The 19,736-nt window shown below is 40.7% G+C and overlaps 1 protein-coding gene and 1 non-coding gene across 2 annotated transcripts in view; both read right to left on the bottom strand.

Annotated features, from left to right (window-relative positions):
- Positions 1-455: 455 nt before the first annotated feature.
- Positions 456-528, bottom strand: TRNAR-GCG. The gene has a single exon. It is a non-coding gene; the product is annotated as a tRNA-Arg (tRNA).
- A 12,092-nt stretch (positions 529-12,620) lies between these two features.
- Positions 12,621-19,736, bottom strand: part of PDS5A (PDS5 cohesin associated factor A) — a 134,213-nt gene continuing 127,097 nt past the window's right edge. Inside the window, exon 33 of the mRNA XM_025290142.2 lies at positions 12,621-15,253. Coding sequence (XP_025145927.1) covers positions 15,250-15,253 — 4 coding nt within the window. The 3' untranslated portion in view covers positions 12,621-15,249. The remainder of the gene's footprint in view (positions 15,254-19,736) is intronic.

Raw genomic sequence — 19,736 nt, 5'->3', positions numbered from 1 at the left:
GGAATCATTGAAATAATAATAAAATACAGTGAAAATTTTCTTTTATTGAACTTCATGTATGTAAAATTATTTAAAATCTCAGTGCAAATGAGGAAAAGTAAATAGTTTTATATTAATGTATTTTTTGAGAAAGAAGAAAACCATATTAGAATGATATGCAATGAATATTGCAATTTTTGAATCTTCTCTAAATTTAGTAATATTATCAAAATTGATCTTTCTATATTAATGTTCAAAAAGATTATACCCAGATTTTCATTTATCCTTACTATACAGCCCATGGAATTCTCCAGGCCAGAATACAGGAGTGGGTAGCTGTTCCCTTCTCCAGGGGATCTTCCCAGCCCAGGGATTGAACCTAGGTCTTCCACATTGCAGGGGGATTCTTTACCAGCTGAACCACAAGGGAAGCCCAAGAATACTAGAATGGGTAGCCTATCCCTTCTCCAGGGGATCTTCCTGACTCAGGAATCGAACCAGGGTCTCCTGCATCGCAGGCAGATTCTTTACCAACTGAGATATCAGGGAAGCCCATATTAATGCTCAAAAAAGATTTTACTCATTTTTATTTATCCTTACTCATAGTTGAATAAAGAACTTTTTGTTTTAATTTTTAAAAGTATTGCATGAAGCAATAGATTACCAGTTACAGGAAAAGTATTTAAGGATAGTGTCAAAAATTCATGAAGTCCCATATCACAGAATATTCCAGAAATTGCAATACTGTCAACATTTTGCTTTTAAGGATTGATTCTAGCAACTTGAATAGAAAAAAACCCAAAACACAAAAATTCCAAGTTGTAAAGTGGCAAGTTTGCTGTGATTGAAGTTTACTTTCTTTATTTCATTATTTTAAATCCAAGTGCTTCAGGCTTCTGCCTAGAATGTAGAAAGCCATAAAGAGGGTGATTCCCACTCTAATAAGAAAAGGTAGATAATCCACAAAGTCATAACTTTTCTTGAATCCATCAGAGAACTGAAGTAAGCCAGTTCAGTTCCGTCACTCAGTCGTGTCCAACTCTTTGTGACCCCATGAATCGCAGCACGTCAGGCCTCCCTGTCCATCACCAACTCCCGGAGTCTACCCAAACCCATGTTCATTGAGTCGGTGATGCCATCCAGCCATCTCATCCTCTGTCGTCCCCTTCTCCTCATGCCCCCAGTCCCTCCCAGCATCAGAGTCTTTTCCATTGAGTCAGCTCTTCTCATGAGGTGGCCAGAGTACTGGAGTTTCAGCCTCAACATCAGTCCTTCCAATGAACACCCAGGACTGATCTCCTTTAGGATGGACTGATTGGATCCTTACAGTCCAAGGGACTCTCAAGTCTTCTCCAATACCACAGTTCAAAAGCATCAATTCTTCAGCACTCAGCTTTCTTCACAGTCCAACTCTCACATCGATACATGACCACTGGAAAAACCATAGCCTTGACTAGACGGATCTTTGTTGGCCAAGTAATGTCTCTGCTTTTTAATATGCTGTCTAGGTTGGCCATAACTTTCCTTCCAAGGAGTAAGCGTCTTTTAATTTCATGGCTGCAGTCATCATCTGCAGTGATTTTGGAGCCCCAAAAATAAAGTCTGACACTGTTTCCACTGTTTCCCCATCTATTTCCCATGAAGTGATGGGACTGGATGCCATGATCTTCGTTTTCTGAGTGTTGAGCTTTAAGCCAACTTTTTCACTCTCCTCTTTCACTTTCATCAAGAGCCTCTTTAATTCCTGTTCACTTTCTGCCATAAGGGTGGTGTCATCTGCATATCTGAGGTTATTGATATTTCTCCCGGCAATCTTGATTCCAGCTTGTTCTTCTTCCAGCCCAGCGCTTCTCATGATGTACTCTGCATATAAGTTAAATAAGCAGGGTGACAATATACAGCCTTGATGGACTCCTTTTCCTATTTGGAACCAGTCTGTTGTTCATGTCCAGTTCTAACTGGTGCTTCCTGACCTGCATACATGTTTCTCAAGAGGCAGGTCAGGTGGTCTGGTATTCCCATCTCTTTCAGAATTTTCCACAGTTTATTGTGATCCACACAGTTAAGGGCTTTGGCATAGTCAAGAAAGCAGAAATAGATGTTTTTCTGGAACTCTCTTGCTTTTTTGATGATCCATCAGATGTTGGCAGTTTGATCTGGTTCCTCTGCCTTTTCTAAAACCAGCCTGAACATCTGGAAGTTCATGGTTCATGTATTGCTGAAACCTGGCCTGGAGAATTTTGAGCATTACTTTACTAGCGTGTGAGATGAGTGCCATTGTACGGTAGTTTGAGCATTCTTTGGCATTGCCTTTCTTTGGGATTGGAATGAAAACTGACCTTTTCCAGTCCTGAGGACACTGCTGAGTTTTCCAAATGTGCTGGCATATTGAGTGCAGCACTTTCACAGCAGCATCTTTCAGGATTTGAAATAGCTCAACTGGAATTCCATCACCTCCAGCTTTGTTCGTAGTGATGCTTTCTAAGGCCCACTTGACTTCACATTCCAGGATGTCTGGCTCTAGGTGAGTGATCACACCATGGTAATGATCTTGGTCATGAAGATCTTTTTTGTACAGTTCTGTGTATTCCCTGGTGGCTCAGAGGTTAAAGTGTCTGCCTGCAATGCGGGAGACCCGGGTTCTATCCCTGGGTTGGGAAGCTCCCCTGGAGAAGGAAATGGCAACCCATTCCAGTATTCTTGCCTGGAGAATCCCTTGGAGAGAGGAGCCTAATAGGCTACAGTCCACGGGATCGCAAAGAGTTGGACACAACTGAGCGACTTCACTTTCTGTGTATTCTTGCCACCTCTTAATATCTTCTGCTTCTGTTAGGTCCCTACCAGTTCTGTCCTTTATCGAGCCCATCTTTGCATGAAATATTCCCTTGGTATCTCTAATTTTCTTGAAGAGATCTCTAGTCTTTCCCATTCTATTGTTTTCCTCTATTTCTTTGCATTGATCGCTGAGGAAGGCTTTCTTATCTCTCCTTGCTATTCTTTGGAACTCTGCATTCAAATGGGTATATTTTTCCTTTTCTCCTTTGCTTTTCACTTCTCTTCTTTTCACAGCTATTTGTAAGGCCTCCTCAGACAGCCATTTTGCTTTTTTGCATTTCTTTTTCTTGGAGATGGTCTTGATTCCTATAGAATGTCACAAACCTCCATCCATAGTTCATCAGGCACTCTGTCTACCAGATCTAGTCCCTTAAATCTATTTCTTACTTCCACTGTATAGTCATAAGGGATTTGATTTAGGTCATACCTGAATGGTCTCGTGGTTTTCTCCACTTTCTTCAATTGCCGTCTGAATTTGGAAATAAGGAGTTCATGACCCGAGCCAACCCAGTGGCCTAAAGTATAAAGACTGGTGCCTGAGACACACAGGAGGAGCAGGTGCTTATGTGGTCCTCTCTCAGCACTCACAAGGAACATCCAATACTAGTGGAGGACTGAGATGAGACTCTTGGTGGTGCAGGCTAGAGGGAGCTGAGAAACTGCTGCTATGGAAAAAAACCAAGCCCTGCCCAAGTTCATCTCTGCTAGGTAAGAAAAGCAGTGTCTGCTTGAGAAGGAGAGCAGCCTTTCACCCCAGACTACAAGTGAAGATCAAATGAGGCTGGAGAAAGAAAAAGAAAAATCCTTGTCCCATGGGAAAGAGGAAGAAAACCGTCCTGGAACCAGGCCATGGAGTCTCCTACTGCTGAGAGGTGTCAGGGTCATTGAGGAAGCCCCATCCCTTAAATGTTTTGCTGCCAGCCGACCCGTTTCTGGTGAGGCTTCTTCCTGGACTGTAGATGGCCACCGTCTTACTCTGTCCTACATGGCCTTTCCTCGGAGTGCAGGTGGGGAGAGAGTGCACAAGTTCTCCGGTTTCTCATGACAACACTAATTCTATTGCATCAGGGTCCACCCTATTTTAACCTTAATTAACCTTAATGACCTAATTTAAGTAACTCCTAAAAGCCCTCTTTCCAAATACAGCCATGTTGTGGGTTAGGGCTTCAGTGTAAGAATGTTGGTGGGGGTGGGGGGACTCAGTTCTGTCCACAACAGGTGATAAATCTGAGGAACTATTCACTATTGTATTCATAATTAGGTACTATCCCTTCATACCTGCTGGAGTTTCACTGCTTTCTGCCCTTACTGGGCCCAGGAGCTAATATCCAGATTACCCCCCATTTTCCTGATGGTCTGCTGCCAGCAGCCACTTCCAGTACAGATTTATTAGGAAGAAATCAACTCTAGCTTATTCAAGAAGAAAAGAAATTTGTTAGTGAGGACTCTCTGGGAGGAACAGAAAATTCAACTCAGAGGTTCTAGAGCCAGAAGAATGCCAAAAATAATATAGAACTGGTCCTGTGAAGGTCCAACCTCCGCTGCCAATGCCTGGGCACCCAGCCCGCCCGCGGCACTGACACGACTGGGTGTGAAGCTGGACACTGCTGCGCCTCTTCCAGGAGAGTGGCCCCTGTTCTCTGGTGTCACAGGCCACATCTCAAAGTCGGTGTAGGTGTTTGGTTGACAGCATCCAGGTCATAGGAAGACTGGGAAAGTTATCTTGGTGTTCATAGCTTCTGTAGAGGGAAATGGCTTTGTCTCATGGGGTGTCAGTTAGAGGGGGGTGTTCCCCAAACCCCAAAAGGGCATTCAGAATACTGACTGTCCAAAAACTGATGATAAAGTTTTACTTACAGATATGGCTTCTTTGGAGTTGAACTATATGGGAATGTGAGGAAACTTTCTACCTGGCTCAAGAAAGACTAATTAACAGAAGTGGGGTGGTTGGCTCAGAGCCTGGAAAACAGATTCAGCAAGCAAGAGCAGAAGTATCTGAGTGTCTTTGATCACTGCCTGAGGATGTTCTGGTGGGCTGCCAATCTGTTGAATGGTGGCAATAGCTGTGAGCAGGTGAGAACTCACTCTGGCCAGGCATTCTGTGAGGTGTTTCCCATATTTTACCCTCATGACTCTGAAGCACTTATTATTTTACAGGTGAGAAACTTGAGTTGTGAAAGGTCCTATAAGATTTCCAAAACCTCACAGTGCCAGGTGTAATCAGGATTCTACAGGCAACTGCAGCTTTTGGAAGGTGATATGGAGATGACCCAGTGGACTCTTCCTGTAGAGTCTACACTTCCCAGACCTCATTCAGCTCAGCTTCCCACAGACTTCCCAAGCAGAGAGGAGGAACTGATAAGTCCCTGTGAACATGCTGGTCTTTGGTTTACACATGGTCCTTTGTGTCTGGTTAATAAGGCCAGTCCCATGGGAAAACTTTTTCCTGACACCACTCCCTCCCCACAGCAGAGGACAAGACTAACCCCAGCGAGTAACCCTCTGAAAAGTGGAGCTCACTGGTGGGAAGATGGTGTGCCTATATAATCAATGATTGTTAACAATGGTGCTTTTGACATAATGTAGATTCAATAATTTGTTTCTTAAGTAGATGCAGTTTTGTATAGGTAGACTTACTTTTTTTTGAGATATCTCATTTATCTGAAACTTTAAGGTACAAATTACATAAAACACCCCTCCTTAAATGTTTAATTAATTCAGTGATTTTTAGTCAATTTACTGACCTGTGTTACTAGCACTATGATCCAGTTTTGGAGCATTTCCATCACTTCAGTAAGATCCCATGAGCCAATTTACAGTTAATTGTTGCTCTCAACCTTAGTCCCAGGCAATCACTAATCTGCTTTCCATCTCTGTCGATTTGCCTTCTCTGGATAGTTCATATAAATGGAAGCATACAGTAAGTACTTCTCTGCATATGGCCACTTCCACTTTGCAGAATGTTTCTGAGCGTCCTGTATGTTGCAGCTTGATCAGTATTTCCTTCCTTTTAATTTCTTGAAGTGAAGTGAAAGTCGCTCAGTCGTGTCTCTTTGTGACCCTCTCTGGAATTCTCCAGGCCAGAATACTGGAGTGAGTAGCCTTTCCCTTCTCCAGGGGATCTTCCCAACCCAGGGATCGAACCCTGGTCTCCCACATTGCAGGTGAATTCTTTACCAGCTGAGCCACAAGGGAAGCCCTTTTATTGCTTACTAGTATTCTATTGTATATACATACTTTGTTTATATATTTGTTATATATGGATAGGTCATATTTTGTTCATGTATTCACTAGTTGATGGATTCTTGTTTAATTTTACCTTGATTTCCTTAGATTATTGTTTGCATACACGGAGGCAACAGAAAACCAATGGTGGTATCACCCCAACTTCTGCCTACCATCTTGTGTTCCTTGTCGCTTTTCCTACTCTCATATTACACTCACCATCAAGTCCTAGAGAGGTTGTGGGCCTCTCAGAAAGCTGGTTGGAAAGGTTTAAAGAGGAAGCACTGAGTTGTCCAGTCAGACTATGTGGATTTAAACTTCCTCCTTCTTACTGAGACTTGGGCTTGGGGTTTTAAACACATCTCTGAGCTTCCCTGATAGCTCAGTTGGTAAAGAATCCGCCTGCAGTGCAGGAGATCCCAGTTCGATTCCTGGGTCGGCAAGATCCGCTGGAGAAGGGATAGTACCCACTCCAGTATTCTGGCCTGGAGAATTCCATGGGTTGTATAGTCCATGGGGTCGCAAAGAGTCAGACATGACTGAGAGACTTTCGCTTTACTGAGCTTCGGTGACATGTGTAAATGGAAATGAATGTAGAAGTTAAGAGATTATCATGATGATTAAATATGCCAGTGTATGTAAAGTGCAAAGCTTTTGATAAGTTAGTAGTTTTATTAGCTTTGGGTGTAGGACTAAAGGTTAGGCAGAACAAACAGCCTCTTCTCTGTTTCACTTTCTTTTAGTTAAAACAGAGCCAGGACAGACTAGGCAATCAAGCACCAGTACACTCTGATCTGATGGTCAGGGTGGGAAAGGTGCTAACTGGCCAATCTCCAAGGTGACTGACCGAATCTTGCCCCATGAAAGGAAGGGGCTCTGTGGAATAAGGAAAATGAAAAGCATCTCTGTGGTGCTGAGCTGTATGAAGCCCAAGGAGGCAACTCTTAATTTGAATTCCTAAGTAGGAAAATATTCTGCCCTTCTTTACCTAATCATCCTGTTCCAACACAAATGAAAGCCGGTGTGTCAGACTCTAATCCTGCAGCGTGGGACCCGTACACAGCCTTTAGAATTCCCCAGCTGGGCTTCTCTTGAGGCACTTGCCCTTCTGAGTATCCAGGAGAGATGGTAAGGCCTCCCAGGCCTGCTGGACTTGGCAGTTATTTTAAGGCATATTATCATCCTCACCTGTTTCCTGCCACGTGATTGATACTGTGAGATACTCAACCCAGGCCTTCAAGGGTTCCTGCCTGAATTCACAGAGCGAAAGTGTCTTTGCATCTGATAAATGTGTGCTGCCATGATTCAGCTTTTCTAAGGGGATGAGAAGCTAGTTGCAACGCCAGCCCTTTCTGAGCTTCTCTGGTCAACTATTATTGTTAAAAAATATTCATTATAAAAACTATTCATTATAAGCAGGGATATTAAAATGAAAGGGAACACAGTGCGAAATGTTTCTAATCTGCTTCTTCTTACTTTCACAACTCTGTTCTCCCCAAAGCCATATGGTAGTGAAGGCCATGGGTTTGTACAGTGGCTTTCTTCTTCTTTAGAAATGCTATTGAAGTATAGTTGATTTACAATATTGTATTAATTGTGCTGTACAAAGAGTTATTTAGTTTTATATATATATATTATTTTTCATACTCTTTTCCATTATGTTTTATCACAGGATGTTGAATATATTTCCTGTGTTATATAGTAGGACCTCTTGTTTATCTGTAATAATAATTTGCATCTACTAATCCCAGACTCCTTATCCTTCCGTCCCCAACTCCCCTCCCCTTGGCAACCGCAAGTCTTTTCTCTATATTTGTGGGTGGGTCTGTTTCATAGATATGTTCATTTGGGTCACATTTTAGATTCCACCTGTAAGTGATATCCTGTGGTATTTCTCTTCCTCTTTATGACTTGCTTTACCTGGCGCACAGTCTCTGGGTCCATCCGTGTTGCTGCAGGTGGCATTGTCTTGTTCGTTACAGCTGAGAGATGCTCCATTGTGTGTTTGCCGCGTCTTATTCATCCTTCCATCTGTTGACATGCATTTAGGCTGTCTCCATGTCCTGCTCCTGTAAAGAGTGTTGCTGTGAGCACAGGGGTGCATGTATCTTTTCAAATTAGAATTTTCTTCTGAAATATGCCCAGGAGTGGGATTGCTGGATCATATGTTAACTCCACTTTAAGTTTTTTTAGGAACAAGCACACTGTTCTCTATAGTGGCTGCACCGATGTACATTCCTGCCTACAGTGTAGCAGAGTTCCCTTTTCTTCACACTTTCTTCAGCATTAATAACTTCGTAGACTTTGTAATGATGGCCATTCTGGTGCGAAGTGATATCTCATTGTAGTTTTGATTTGCATTTCTCTAGTAATTTGCTATGTTGGGCATATTTTCATGTGCCCATTGGTATCTTTGGATATGTATGTCTCCTTTAGATAAATGTCTATTTAGGTCTTCAGCCCATTTTTCGGTTGGGTTGTTTCTTTTGTGTTAATGAGTTGTGTGAGCTGTTTGTATATTTTGGAAATTAATCCCTTGTCAGCTGCATCATTTGCAAATGTTTTCTCCCAGTCCATAGGTTGTCTTTTCATTTTGTTCATGGTCTCCATTGCTGTGCAAAAGCTTGTAAGTTTGATTCGATCCCATTCATTTATTTTTGCTTTTATTTCTTTTGCTTTGGCTGGGCTAAGAAAATGCTGGTATGATTTATGTCAGAGAAATTTTTTTCACTAATTTTTGCTGTGCTAGGCCTTTATTGCTGCATGCGGGCTTTCTCTAGTTGCAGCAAGTAGAAACTAGTTTTGGTGTGTGGGCCTCTTGTTGCAGAACATGAGCTCTAGGGTGGGTGGTCTTCAGTGGTTGCAGCATGTGGGCTCAGTAGCTGTGGCACACGGGCTTAGTTGATCCATGGCATGTGGGATCTTCGTTTCTGGACCAAGAATCAAATCTGTGTTCCCTACATTGGCAGGCAGATTCTTAACCACTGGACCACCAAGCAAGAACCATAGCATGTTTTGCCTATGTTCTCTTGTAGAAGTTTTATGGTGTCATATCTTATATTTAAGTCTTTAAGCCATTTTGAACTTATTTTTGTGTATAATGTGAGGGGTGTATTCTAACTCCATTGATTTGCATGCAACTGTCCAACCTTCCCAACACCACTTGCTGAAGAGGCTGTCTTCTCCTCGTTGTATATTCTTGCTTCCTTTGTGGAACATTAACTGGCCGTAGTGTGTGGGTTTATTTCTGGGCTCTGTTCTGTTGTTCTGTATGTCTGTTTTTATAGAATACCATGTTGTTTTGGTTAAAGTAGATTTGTAGTGTTGTCTAAAGTCTAGGAAGTTTATGCCTCCTGCTTTGTCGTTTTTCTTCAGGATTGCTTTGGCAATCATGGGCTTTTATGGTTCCATATAAATTTTAGGATTATTTTTTTCAGTTCTGTGAAAAATGTCATGGGTAATTTGATAGGAAACAGATTAGATCTGTAGATTGCTTTCAGTGGGATGGCCATTTTAACAAGGTTAATTCTTCCAGTCCAGGAGCATGGGATATCTTTCCATATCTTTGAATCATTTTCAGTTTCCTTTATTAATGTTTGTAGTTCTCAGCATGGAAGTCTTTTAGTTACTTGGTGAGGTTTATTCCTTTTACTTTTTGTATGTGATTTTAAAAGGGATTATTTGTTCACATTCCCTTTCTGATATTTCATTGCTTGTGTAAAGAAATGTAACCAATTTTTGTATGTTAATCTTATATCCTGTTACCTTGCTGAATTTGTTGATCAGTTCTAGGAGTTTTTGTGTGGAGTCTTTGGAGTTTTCTATATATACTATGTGATCTGTATTGAATGACAATTTTACCTCTTCCCTACCAATCTGAATACCTTTTATTTCTTTTTCTTGCCTGATTGCTTTGTGGCTTTCTTCTTTTTTCCACTTAATTTTTATGGAATGCTTGTAATTTCCTTCATTCTTCCATAGGAACTGTAAAATTTAGGTAGCTCTGATCTTCAAAACACAATGCCAGAATTATCAGTATGAGAGAAAATACACATTAGTGAAAATCAGGCCTTTGGACACATTTCATTGCCATTTATGTTACCATTGTGATGAAAAAGTGGAATTAGCAGGAGACTGGAATTGATGTAATAGACTTCTGGAAAGAGGCAGGCCCCGCTGCCCATAATTCTAAGCTTCCCTTGGCAGGACATGCTTCCTAATGGTCAGTTGTAATTGTACAGCAATTAAAAGAACCTCCTTGTAAAATGTTCACAAGTAAGGTAGTTTTAAAGGTATCAGCCTTCTGCCTTCCAGCTCTTAACCTGAGGTGGGTGGCGAAGGGGCAGGTTACCCGTCTCTGCGGCTGACCTTTCTCTTGGAATGTACGCTCCACTGCAGGCAGGTAAAGCCAGATGGTGAAACTGCCAAGACTTTTCTGGGAGGAAAGGGGTTTCAGGAGATTTTTGGGGTTTGGGGTAGGTGGCACTGAGGTGATCTCTTCTGGAAAAGGTTCAGAATAAAACTGAGTCTTTGAAGGGTTGCTGCCTGGGTCCCCATCAAAATTTGCTTCTTGGAGCTCACTAAAACCCTAGTTTGTCCAAAGAAGCCACGGTATTTGTGCTTTATATGGGGGTGCATTCAGGATGGCAGGCAACCAAGGTTTGGGGGCTGGGACCAGGTGCTCCAGGCTTCCCAGATAGCGCTAGTGGTGAAGAATCCGCCTGCCAATGCCAGATATGCAAGAGATGTGGATTTGATCCCAGGTTAGGAAGATGCCCTGGAGTCAGAAATGGCAACCCACTCCAGTATTCTTGCTTGGAGAATCCCATGGACAGAGGAGCCTGGTTGGTTATAGTCCTACATACAGTCAGATACAACTGAGTGACTAAACATACACACCAGGGGCTCCAGAGTCTGAATAGAGCAGTGTTTTGCACAAGGAAAGTGCTCAGGTGGTGTATATGTTGTTCAAACAGCCATCTCATCTGCCCCCCTAGTCCACTTTTATGGTTACTTCCTCCCAGGCCACCCTGAATCTGGAGCGCCGACTCCTGCATGTTTCAGCCCAATCATTTTTATGGACCTACATGCTCAAACAGTTCTCAGAATAGCACTTCTCTAGAAAAGGTAAGGAGAAGGCAATGGTACCCCACTCCAGTACTCTTGCCCGGAAAATCCCATGGATGGAGGAGCCTGGTAGGCTACAGTCCATGGGGTTGCTAAGAGTTGGACACGACTGAGCGACTTCCCTTTCACTTTTCACTTTCATGCGTTGGAGAAGGAACTGGCAACCCACTCCAGTGTTCTTGCCTGGAGAATCCCAGGGACGGGGGAGCCTGGTGGGCTGCCGTCTATGGGGTCGCACCGAGTCGGACACGACTGAAGCGACTTAGCAGCAGCAGCAGCAGAAAAGGTAAGGATTTTCTGCTTCTACTGCATCCATGAGGTCTCACATCCAGGCATATGTCACCTGGACAGCCATATATGCCCGTGTTGTGCTATTAGCTTTATATCACTAGTCCTCCTAAGGCATCTTAGCCCCCACCACTGAGCTGTCCGTACGGAATGGTTACCTCCAACCCTTACATTTTTTTTGTGGTTTCCACAGATCTGAACTTTGCACTAAGGTGCTCCTGTGTATAACTGACTTCCAGGTGATCGCTTTTCAAGCTTCTGGAAGAATGGATACAGTGTTGTTTCTTAGAGGGATGCATGGGATGTTTCTTGGGAGAAAGGAGTAACTAGAGAATGAAAGGGAGGAAAGTGCCTTAAGTTGGAATCAGCATTGATTACAAAATGTTATTTGAGAAATACCCCCAAAATTCAAGTCCTGATCACTCCCCCAAAATTCAAGTCCTGATCACCCGTTTGCCTGACTCGTGTTCCTGTCGGACTCTGAAATAAGCACAAGTGAAGGATATTATTACTCTTAAATGGAAATGAAAGATTGGAGCTCTGGTTTACAGATTGAGTGTCTGATTATACTCATTTCCACTGTCGCTGGCTTGTAGCAAACTTTTAGCTTCTTGTAGGCAAAGCTATCATTATTATTTAGGCAGGTTGCAAAGATTCTTGTCAGACTGCTGGAGACTTGGTCACTAGTGGTTTCTACTGACCGTTATTTATATGAATGAAAAGTATCAACGTGTGGAATAACAACCCCATTGAGGGTCAAGTACAGAAACCAGTCATGATAGCTTCTCTTACTTCTCAATTCTGTCCACCTTATTCCACATACATGTATGTAATCTGCTTTTTCTCTGTGAATTAGCTTTTGAAGTAAATGTGCATGTTCAGAATTTGCAATAAAAAGGTATATCAACGGGTTAGTTTAAATGGAAGGCCACTTTTAAGTTCTTAAAAGACAATTTCTAAAGTTTCCCAGATGCCCATAAGAATTCATCCTGTTATAGTCTCCCTCAGTCAATGTAAGCCATGTAGTCAGAAGTCTGAAAGTGGCCTTTGTTTCCTTATGGGGATTTGCAAAGTCCAGAATCTAAACAGAAAATATGCAAAGACATTTTATCAGCTTGCGACATACCAAGAGGGTACATGAATACTCAGGGTTCCACACTACTATATAATGCTGCATTTCTTGGTTTTATTTGAAACAATGCATATTTTTAGCATTTTACGGTAGGATTTTACACTTGTCATTTACACAAATTACAAGGTTCTCTTCAAGTCTTTTAAAAAATTTTTTAAAAATTCAGCCCATGTGCAGCACAAGAATATGCAAAACTACTTTACATTATACACACTTTTTATCAAAGGAGATACAAAATTCTGGCTTGTAGTTTTAGACAAATACAAGAAGCTTCAAACTAGACACAAAGGGTTAACATTAATTCTCAAATATAAGTCTGCACTTTGTGTTGTATTTCTCTGAGATGTGAATACCAAATTCCTAAGAGATTTTACTTTTTCCTTTTTCAAAGGAAAAATGACAAATTTCCCTTAAGTCCCTCCCCATCAGCTCAGTCCTACTCTCCCATCCCTTAGTGTCAGACACTTGCTTCATATTAAAAAAAATCCAAGGTGGGCCATTTACATTTTGTATATGTACCAGATCCTTTTAGCTAACTTCTCTCTTGCAAAAATCTAAGCAGCCATAACTGATGGGAATGGCTGCTACACTGTGTTAGCTATGACTTCACGCTAGGTGATCTAGTCAGCTATGATGCCGGATGCTCAGTTAGGAGACGAGAGAGAGGCGGCCTCTACCAGTGTGCTTTTTATTGGTGGCAAATTGGTGGCCTTAAGAATCAAGCTGTCTGATGCTAAGAGAACTTCAAAATCTAAACAGAACATGCCCACTGATGGCTTGAGGGACTTCTCTGATGCTTATGCATAGATACTTTTTCAGCATGTTGGAGGCAATATTTTATCTTTCTAAAGGATTATGAAGAGGCAATAAGGAAGAGTAGAACTTTTTCTGCCCTTTTAAAAGGTAATATCTGGTATCCGTTGTTCCCTAGCCATCATCCAATACCTAAATGTGTGTATATGCACATTTAAGAGAATTATCCATCTTTCAGTCAGGATACAGCCAACTCTTGATTACCTATGAGAACATTAAGTGACATTTACTACCAACAAATTTTACATTTAACATTATCATCCTTTTTGGACACAGGTCATGTTCACTCTCTACATCTCACGTAGACTTACAGCCTGTCAAGACCAAGTTATCACACAAACGTTTATGTCCTCAAACCCACGCCAGGTGTGCGCAAGGACGCTAAGCACATTCAGATGGGGCTTCGGGGAAAGGGCTTAAGTGGAGAGTGGGGGCAGGTGAGAAAGGACCAATCTCGAGTTCCTCCTGAATTAGCTCTTATGGTATGCTTTGTTATTTTATGATTACGTGATTTTCTGCAAAATCCAAAACCTGAGGCATAGTCACTATTTTGTATAGATAATGGAGAGTTGACTGTAATCATGTTGTTTCTTTATAACTTTAGCCCTTTCACATAAAAACTGCACAGGAAAACATAATGTGATAAAAAGATTAAAAAAGACTACCATATGACATCTAGAAGCATTTATTTTATGCAAAAAACTTAAATATGAATATGTGTACACAAAAAGTGCACACATTACCTATGCTGAACAATGCCAAGAAACAATATATTGATGCAATAGTTGTCTTCAAAAATAAACATAAAAACGGAGCCCAGACTGGCAGACAAAAGCAAAACACTTATTTCCCAACAGCACAATGCTGAAATTGATAGCAATCCTAAGCACCTCCCACTTTCCTTACAAAGCTGCCAAAGTCCAACTATTTAAAAAGAATTGACTTTTTTTTACATCAATAATAAAAATCTGGTGACAAACATTATAAAACCAAATGCTGGACAGTTTTTACTCCTTTAAGATTTCAAATATTCCAACATAATCACAGGAGTAAAAACCACTTTAAAGTGATATGCTTTATGAAACAGACAACAATATGTACATTTATTGCAAATTATATTAAACTAAAATGGAGGGGAAATCAAAATATGAAGTGATATGAAATCAATAATAATTTTAATTATTTTCTCACTCTGATAAAAATCAGAAAGCAACATTTATAAAATTGCCACCACATCACTTTTCATAGCAGGGAACTGAAATCTGTACATCTCATTTTGCAGAAAAGTAGGCAGGCAGAAAGAATTATACATAAAAGTTTCCAAAAGGAAAAAAAAAAAGACATTTAATCTGATTTCTCTTCTTCTAAAAAATTAATTCAGTAGACTTCTATTTTTTTTTTCTTGTGTAACACGGGAAATTCCTGGCTCTAAAATTGATGAATTTTCATTGTCAGTGTAAGGACATCCTGTTACTTTCTTTAAAATAAAGACTGCAGCATGGAAATTAATGGTGTATTATGCCGTTAAACTCCAGATATGCAGGAACTGGAACCAAGTGTTAAGCAATTTGCTTAATTATTGACTTTTCATAAGAAAAGTCTGGGGGGAGGGTGGAAAAGAGTTGCTTTTAGCCTCTCTCTCAAGAGTTTCTGCTGTACATTTCCATCAAAGGAGTTGTGGTCATGTGAAAAAAGGAAGTAATAGCTTTTTTCAGTTTTCAAGGCAGAAAGTGTGTTCTGAAGTTAGCTTCATTTTCTGTTCAAGGTCATTCTGAATCCAAGTTTTTGCAGAAGCTAGAGCCTGCTTCTGTTTGGCCTTCATTTTCTCCCTTTGCAAATAAATTTTCTTTTTACCTTGGGGATAGGAGTAGAAGAAAGCAATGTTAGTAAGATAAAAACAGGAAAACAAACCATACATAGATTATTTCTTTTCTATAGTTATTATCTAAAATCTGAAAACTTTTCATTTTTCACATGAGACTTTACTTGATTTATGAATCATTCCCTAAACTATATAAAAACAAAATACCAATTAAGAAGTTTTTATAAGCATTGCTACCCAATGCCCAATTTATTACTACAATAAAACACTAAAAGCTATTTGAAATAATTTTTAATACTTCCAAAATTATATAGTGGAAAAATTATTAGACAACTATGGCAAAATGAATTTAAAAAGCAGCAAAAGTTAAGTTCTGTTCTTTAGTGTATTAAAAAAGGAGGAAAATTTAGTTTAATTCTTCTATGAAGAATCCCCCATTGATTCTATTTCCCATAAAGGGAGGGAAAATTATGACCCCTGGAGGATGAAGTAGTGGGACAAGGGTCTCTTCTTCTCCCTTCATCTACTCCTCTCTGGGACGAGAAAGAAGCCGTCTAAGGGGTGAGGGAGTGGGAGGTGGGGAAAACTGAGCACGCTGGAGTTCTGGTCTGTGTGAGGTTATTTGTTCAATTTAGGGGCAAAGTACTAGTAGTTACCTAGCCTATGTCATCCCACATTTGGGGGTGGGGTGGAAAGTCATGGCTTGCAGGATCTCAGTTCCTGGACCAGGGACTGAACCTGGGCCAGGGCAGTGAAAACCAGGAATCCTAATCACTAGACCGCCAAGAAACTCCTTATCATTCCACATTTTTAATCAGCCATTAAGACTGTGTCTCCTTGACGATTCCAAACTTGGGAAAGAAAGATAAGGGGGATGTTTACTTATATTCCCAAACCCCAATGTTATATATCTTTTATAAAGATAACAATGCTAACAACAAAAAAAGTTAACTAAGATTCTTATAGAGTATTAATTTGTTATAACAGAATATCATAATATATCAAAGAATCCTCTACAGGCTGCCTGCTGCACCTTCAGGAAGCTTCCCTTGACTAGCTAGCTCTGAGTCCTCAGTATCTTTCTGGCTGCTCTCACCGACTTCTAAACGATCCAGGTCACTGGAAGAATTTCCTGGACTTGATTCTATGTCCCAAAGTGAATTGCCATCACTTCCAAGCACTTGGCTTCTGAAAAATTTCATATTATTTTGATAAAAATTCACTTGAATTTTATAATACTGAAGAACTAATATATGGTTGTTTAATACATAGGGAAACATATTTAGGGGATACTTCTAAAATATAAATTTGTGATGTGAGGAAACCTTCTCAGTATATAAATGAGCACAGGAAATCAGTAAATTCTTTGCTTAATAAATATTCCAAGATTCTTGAATACTCTAATACTAAGCATACTACACAAAACACGTTAATCCAAAACTGCTGTTATCCTGTTGATAAATTCCTTAAATTCAGTTTTCCCATATGTCCCAAGTTTAAGGATTGCATCTCCATGGGTGTTTATTGATATTTTCTTGTCCATGGAAGAATTTGGTCTTAAAGGTAAATAAAACATACTCAACAATCAGCACACCTATAAAAACACATTTTCAGTGCAAAACGTTTCGGATTGTTTGCCATTTTAAGGAAAAACAAGTGAACTAATAACTGAAAAGATGGTGAATCCTCCATTCTCAAACTCAGGAGGCCAACATTAAGTGTCCAGTTGTACAGATACTATTTCCCAACTATAGTATACAAATGGCTGAGTTTTATAAACCTACAGAGTAAATTCAAGGAATTTTCTCAAAAGAATTAACAATTTCAAATGCAGCCCAAAATATAAACAGGAATGTTTGTTGGACACACACATAGAAGCTGATAGGAATACATTTATTGCAAAAATCCAAAGGGATCTAAAAAATCCTACAGGTAAGTTTACAAGTCAAAACCCTGAATTACTAAATGAATTATATAAGTAGAAATCATACTAAAAATTATTATATACTCAATGTTGTCAGTGAGAGGACCTAATAAGAGGAATTCTAGAGGGGTGTGCACTTGCTGCAGTAAGTGATGGCCGTGGTATGTAAATGGCTGCAGAGGCTACCACTTAAGGGTCCTGCTTCATAGGGCTGGATTAATGGGGTTACAAAGCATCTAGACTGTAGCTGAAATATACTAGGGCCTCAAAAATGCTTTTCATTAATTAATCAGTTCAGTCCAGTCACTCAGTCGTGTCCAACTCTTTGCGACCCCATGAATCACAGCACGCCAGGCATCCCTGTCCATCACCAACTCCTGGAGTTTACCCAAACTCATGTCCATCAAGTCGGTGATGCCATCTAGCCATCTCATCCTCTGTCATCCCCTTCTCCTCCTGCCCCCAATCCCTCCCAGCATCAGAACACGCAGGACTGATCTCCTTTAGGATGGACTGGGTGGATCTCCTTGCAGTCCAAGGGACTCTCAAGAGTCTTCTCCAACACCACAGTTCAAAAGCATCAATTCTTCAGCGCTCAGCTTTATAGTCCAACTCTCACATCCATACATGACCACTGGAAAAACCATAGCCTTGACTACGTGGACCTTTGTTGGCAAAGTAATGTCTCTGCTTTTGAATATGCTATCTACGTTGGTCATAACTTTCCTTCCAAGGAGTGTGTCTTTTAATTTCATGGCTGCAATCACCATCTGCAGTGATTTTGGAGCCCCCCAAAATAAAGTCTGACACTGTTTCCCCGTCTATTTCCCATGAAGTGATGGGACCGGATGCCATGATTTTCGTTTTCTGAATGTTGAGCTTTAAGCCAACATTTTCCCTCTCCTCTTTCACTTTCATCAAGAGGATTTTTTTTAGTTCCTCTTCACTTTCTGCCATAAGGGTGGTGTCATCTGCATATCTGAGGTTATTGATATTTCTCCCAGCAATCTTGATTCCAGCTTGTGCTTCCTCCAGCCCAGCATTTCTCATGATGTACTCTGCATAGAAGTTAAACAATCAGGGTGACAATATACAGCCTTGACGTACTCCTTTTCCTATTTGGAACCAGTCTGTTGTTCCATGTCCAGTTCTAACTGTTGCTTCCTGACCTGCATACAGATTTCTCAGGAGGCAGGGAGGGTGGTCTGGTATTCCCATCTCTTTCACAACTTTCCAGTTTATTGTGATCCACACAGTCAAAGGCTTTGGCATAGTCAATAAAGCAGAAATACATGTTTTTCTGGAATTCACTTCCTTTTTCCATGATCCAGTGGATGTTGGCACTGATGTTGGCAATTTGGTCAATAAAGTTTAAATAATCATAAAATACGCTAAGAGTGTAAACACCAAGTAATAAAATTGGGCCAGTTTTCTGGAGGTGATGCTAGTAGTACCCAGTGTAGACTGACTGACTACCTTGAGGAGATCTGACACTCAGATCTAAAAGGAGATGGCATATAGGAGGTAGGATAATGCCAGGAAAGGCTCTTTTCAGATGTTAATGTAAAGACAGTTGTGACCAGAGCAGCAACGGACCATCAGTGAAGTGAGAAATTAAGTAAAATGTGTGACGAGTAATGCAAGGTAAAGAAAAAGACTGACAAAGTCGTGTCTGGAGTTAGATACTAGGGTCACAGAGAGGGTATGCCCAGCCTTGTTTCTCAAAGGCTTACATTCAAGCTGAAAATCTGGGGCCAAATTAAATTACTTTTAGCACAGTGATCCAGACCCAGCTCTGGTTCCACAATGCAAGGACCCTAGGCTACACTTCAAGTTGCCAGGGCAGTAAGTGACCTGATCCTACCACCACTCTGGGTTCATTCTTAGCTCAGAAATGCAGTGCTTGATGGCTGTCAGCATTGGCAACCCTGTCTCTTTTATTAATTACATGGTTGAAAGTGTACTGATAATCTTAACAGGCTGATTCAAGGTGTTTATATTAGCTCTGTATTCTGAATTGTTCAGTCATGTGGCTTTAACTTGTATCTGATTCTCACTGGGTCTTAGGAAAATACAGGTGAGATATCAAATCAGAAAATACAGGTAAGATGTCAAATCAATCACAGGTAATTTTTGCACTTAATGAAATGAAAAGTATGTTTAGAAACTTATAGGAAGGTGAAAGCTAGAGTTTCCCATGAAATAAAAAATAAAACCGGCACCTTCAGAATTTTGACCAGTGTTTTGTCAAGCTAAAGGAGAGAACAATAGCTGAGTCACTAGGAACTTTTGTTTAGTGTGTCTATTCCTTTTACTTGGTGGTGGTGGTGGTTCAGTTGCTAGAGTGACCCATTGTGACCCCATGAACTGCAGTACATCAGGCTTCCCTTTCCTTTACCATCTCCCGAAGCTTGCTCAAACTCATGTCCATCGAGTTGGTGATGCCATCCAACCATCTCATCCTCTGTCACCCCAATTTCCCTCCTGCCCTCAGTCTTTTCCAGCATCAGGGTCTTTTCCAATGAGTTAGCTCTTTGTATCAGGTGGCCGAAGTACTGGAGCTCAGCTTCAGCATCAGTCCTTCCAATGAA

Source organism: Bubalus bubalis, chromosome 7 (assembly GCF_019923935.1).
Source record: "Bubalus bubalis isolate 160015118507 breed Murrah chromosome 7, NDDB_SH_1, whole genome shotgun sequence".
NCBI classification, from domain to species: Eukaryota; Metazoa; Chordata; class Mammalia; order Artiodactyla; family Bovidae; genus Bubalus; species Bubalus bubalis.
This window is presented reverse-complemented; position numbering and strand designations above follow the sequence as displayed.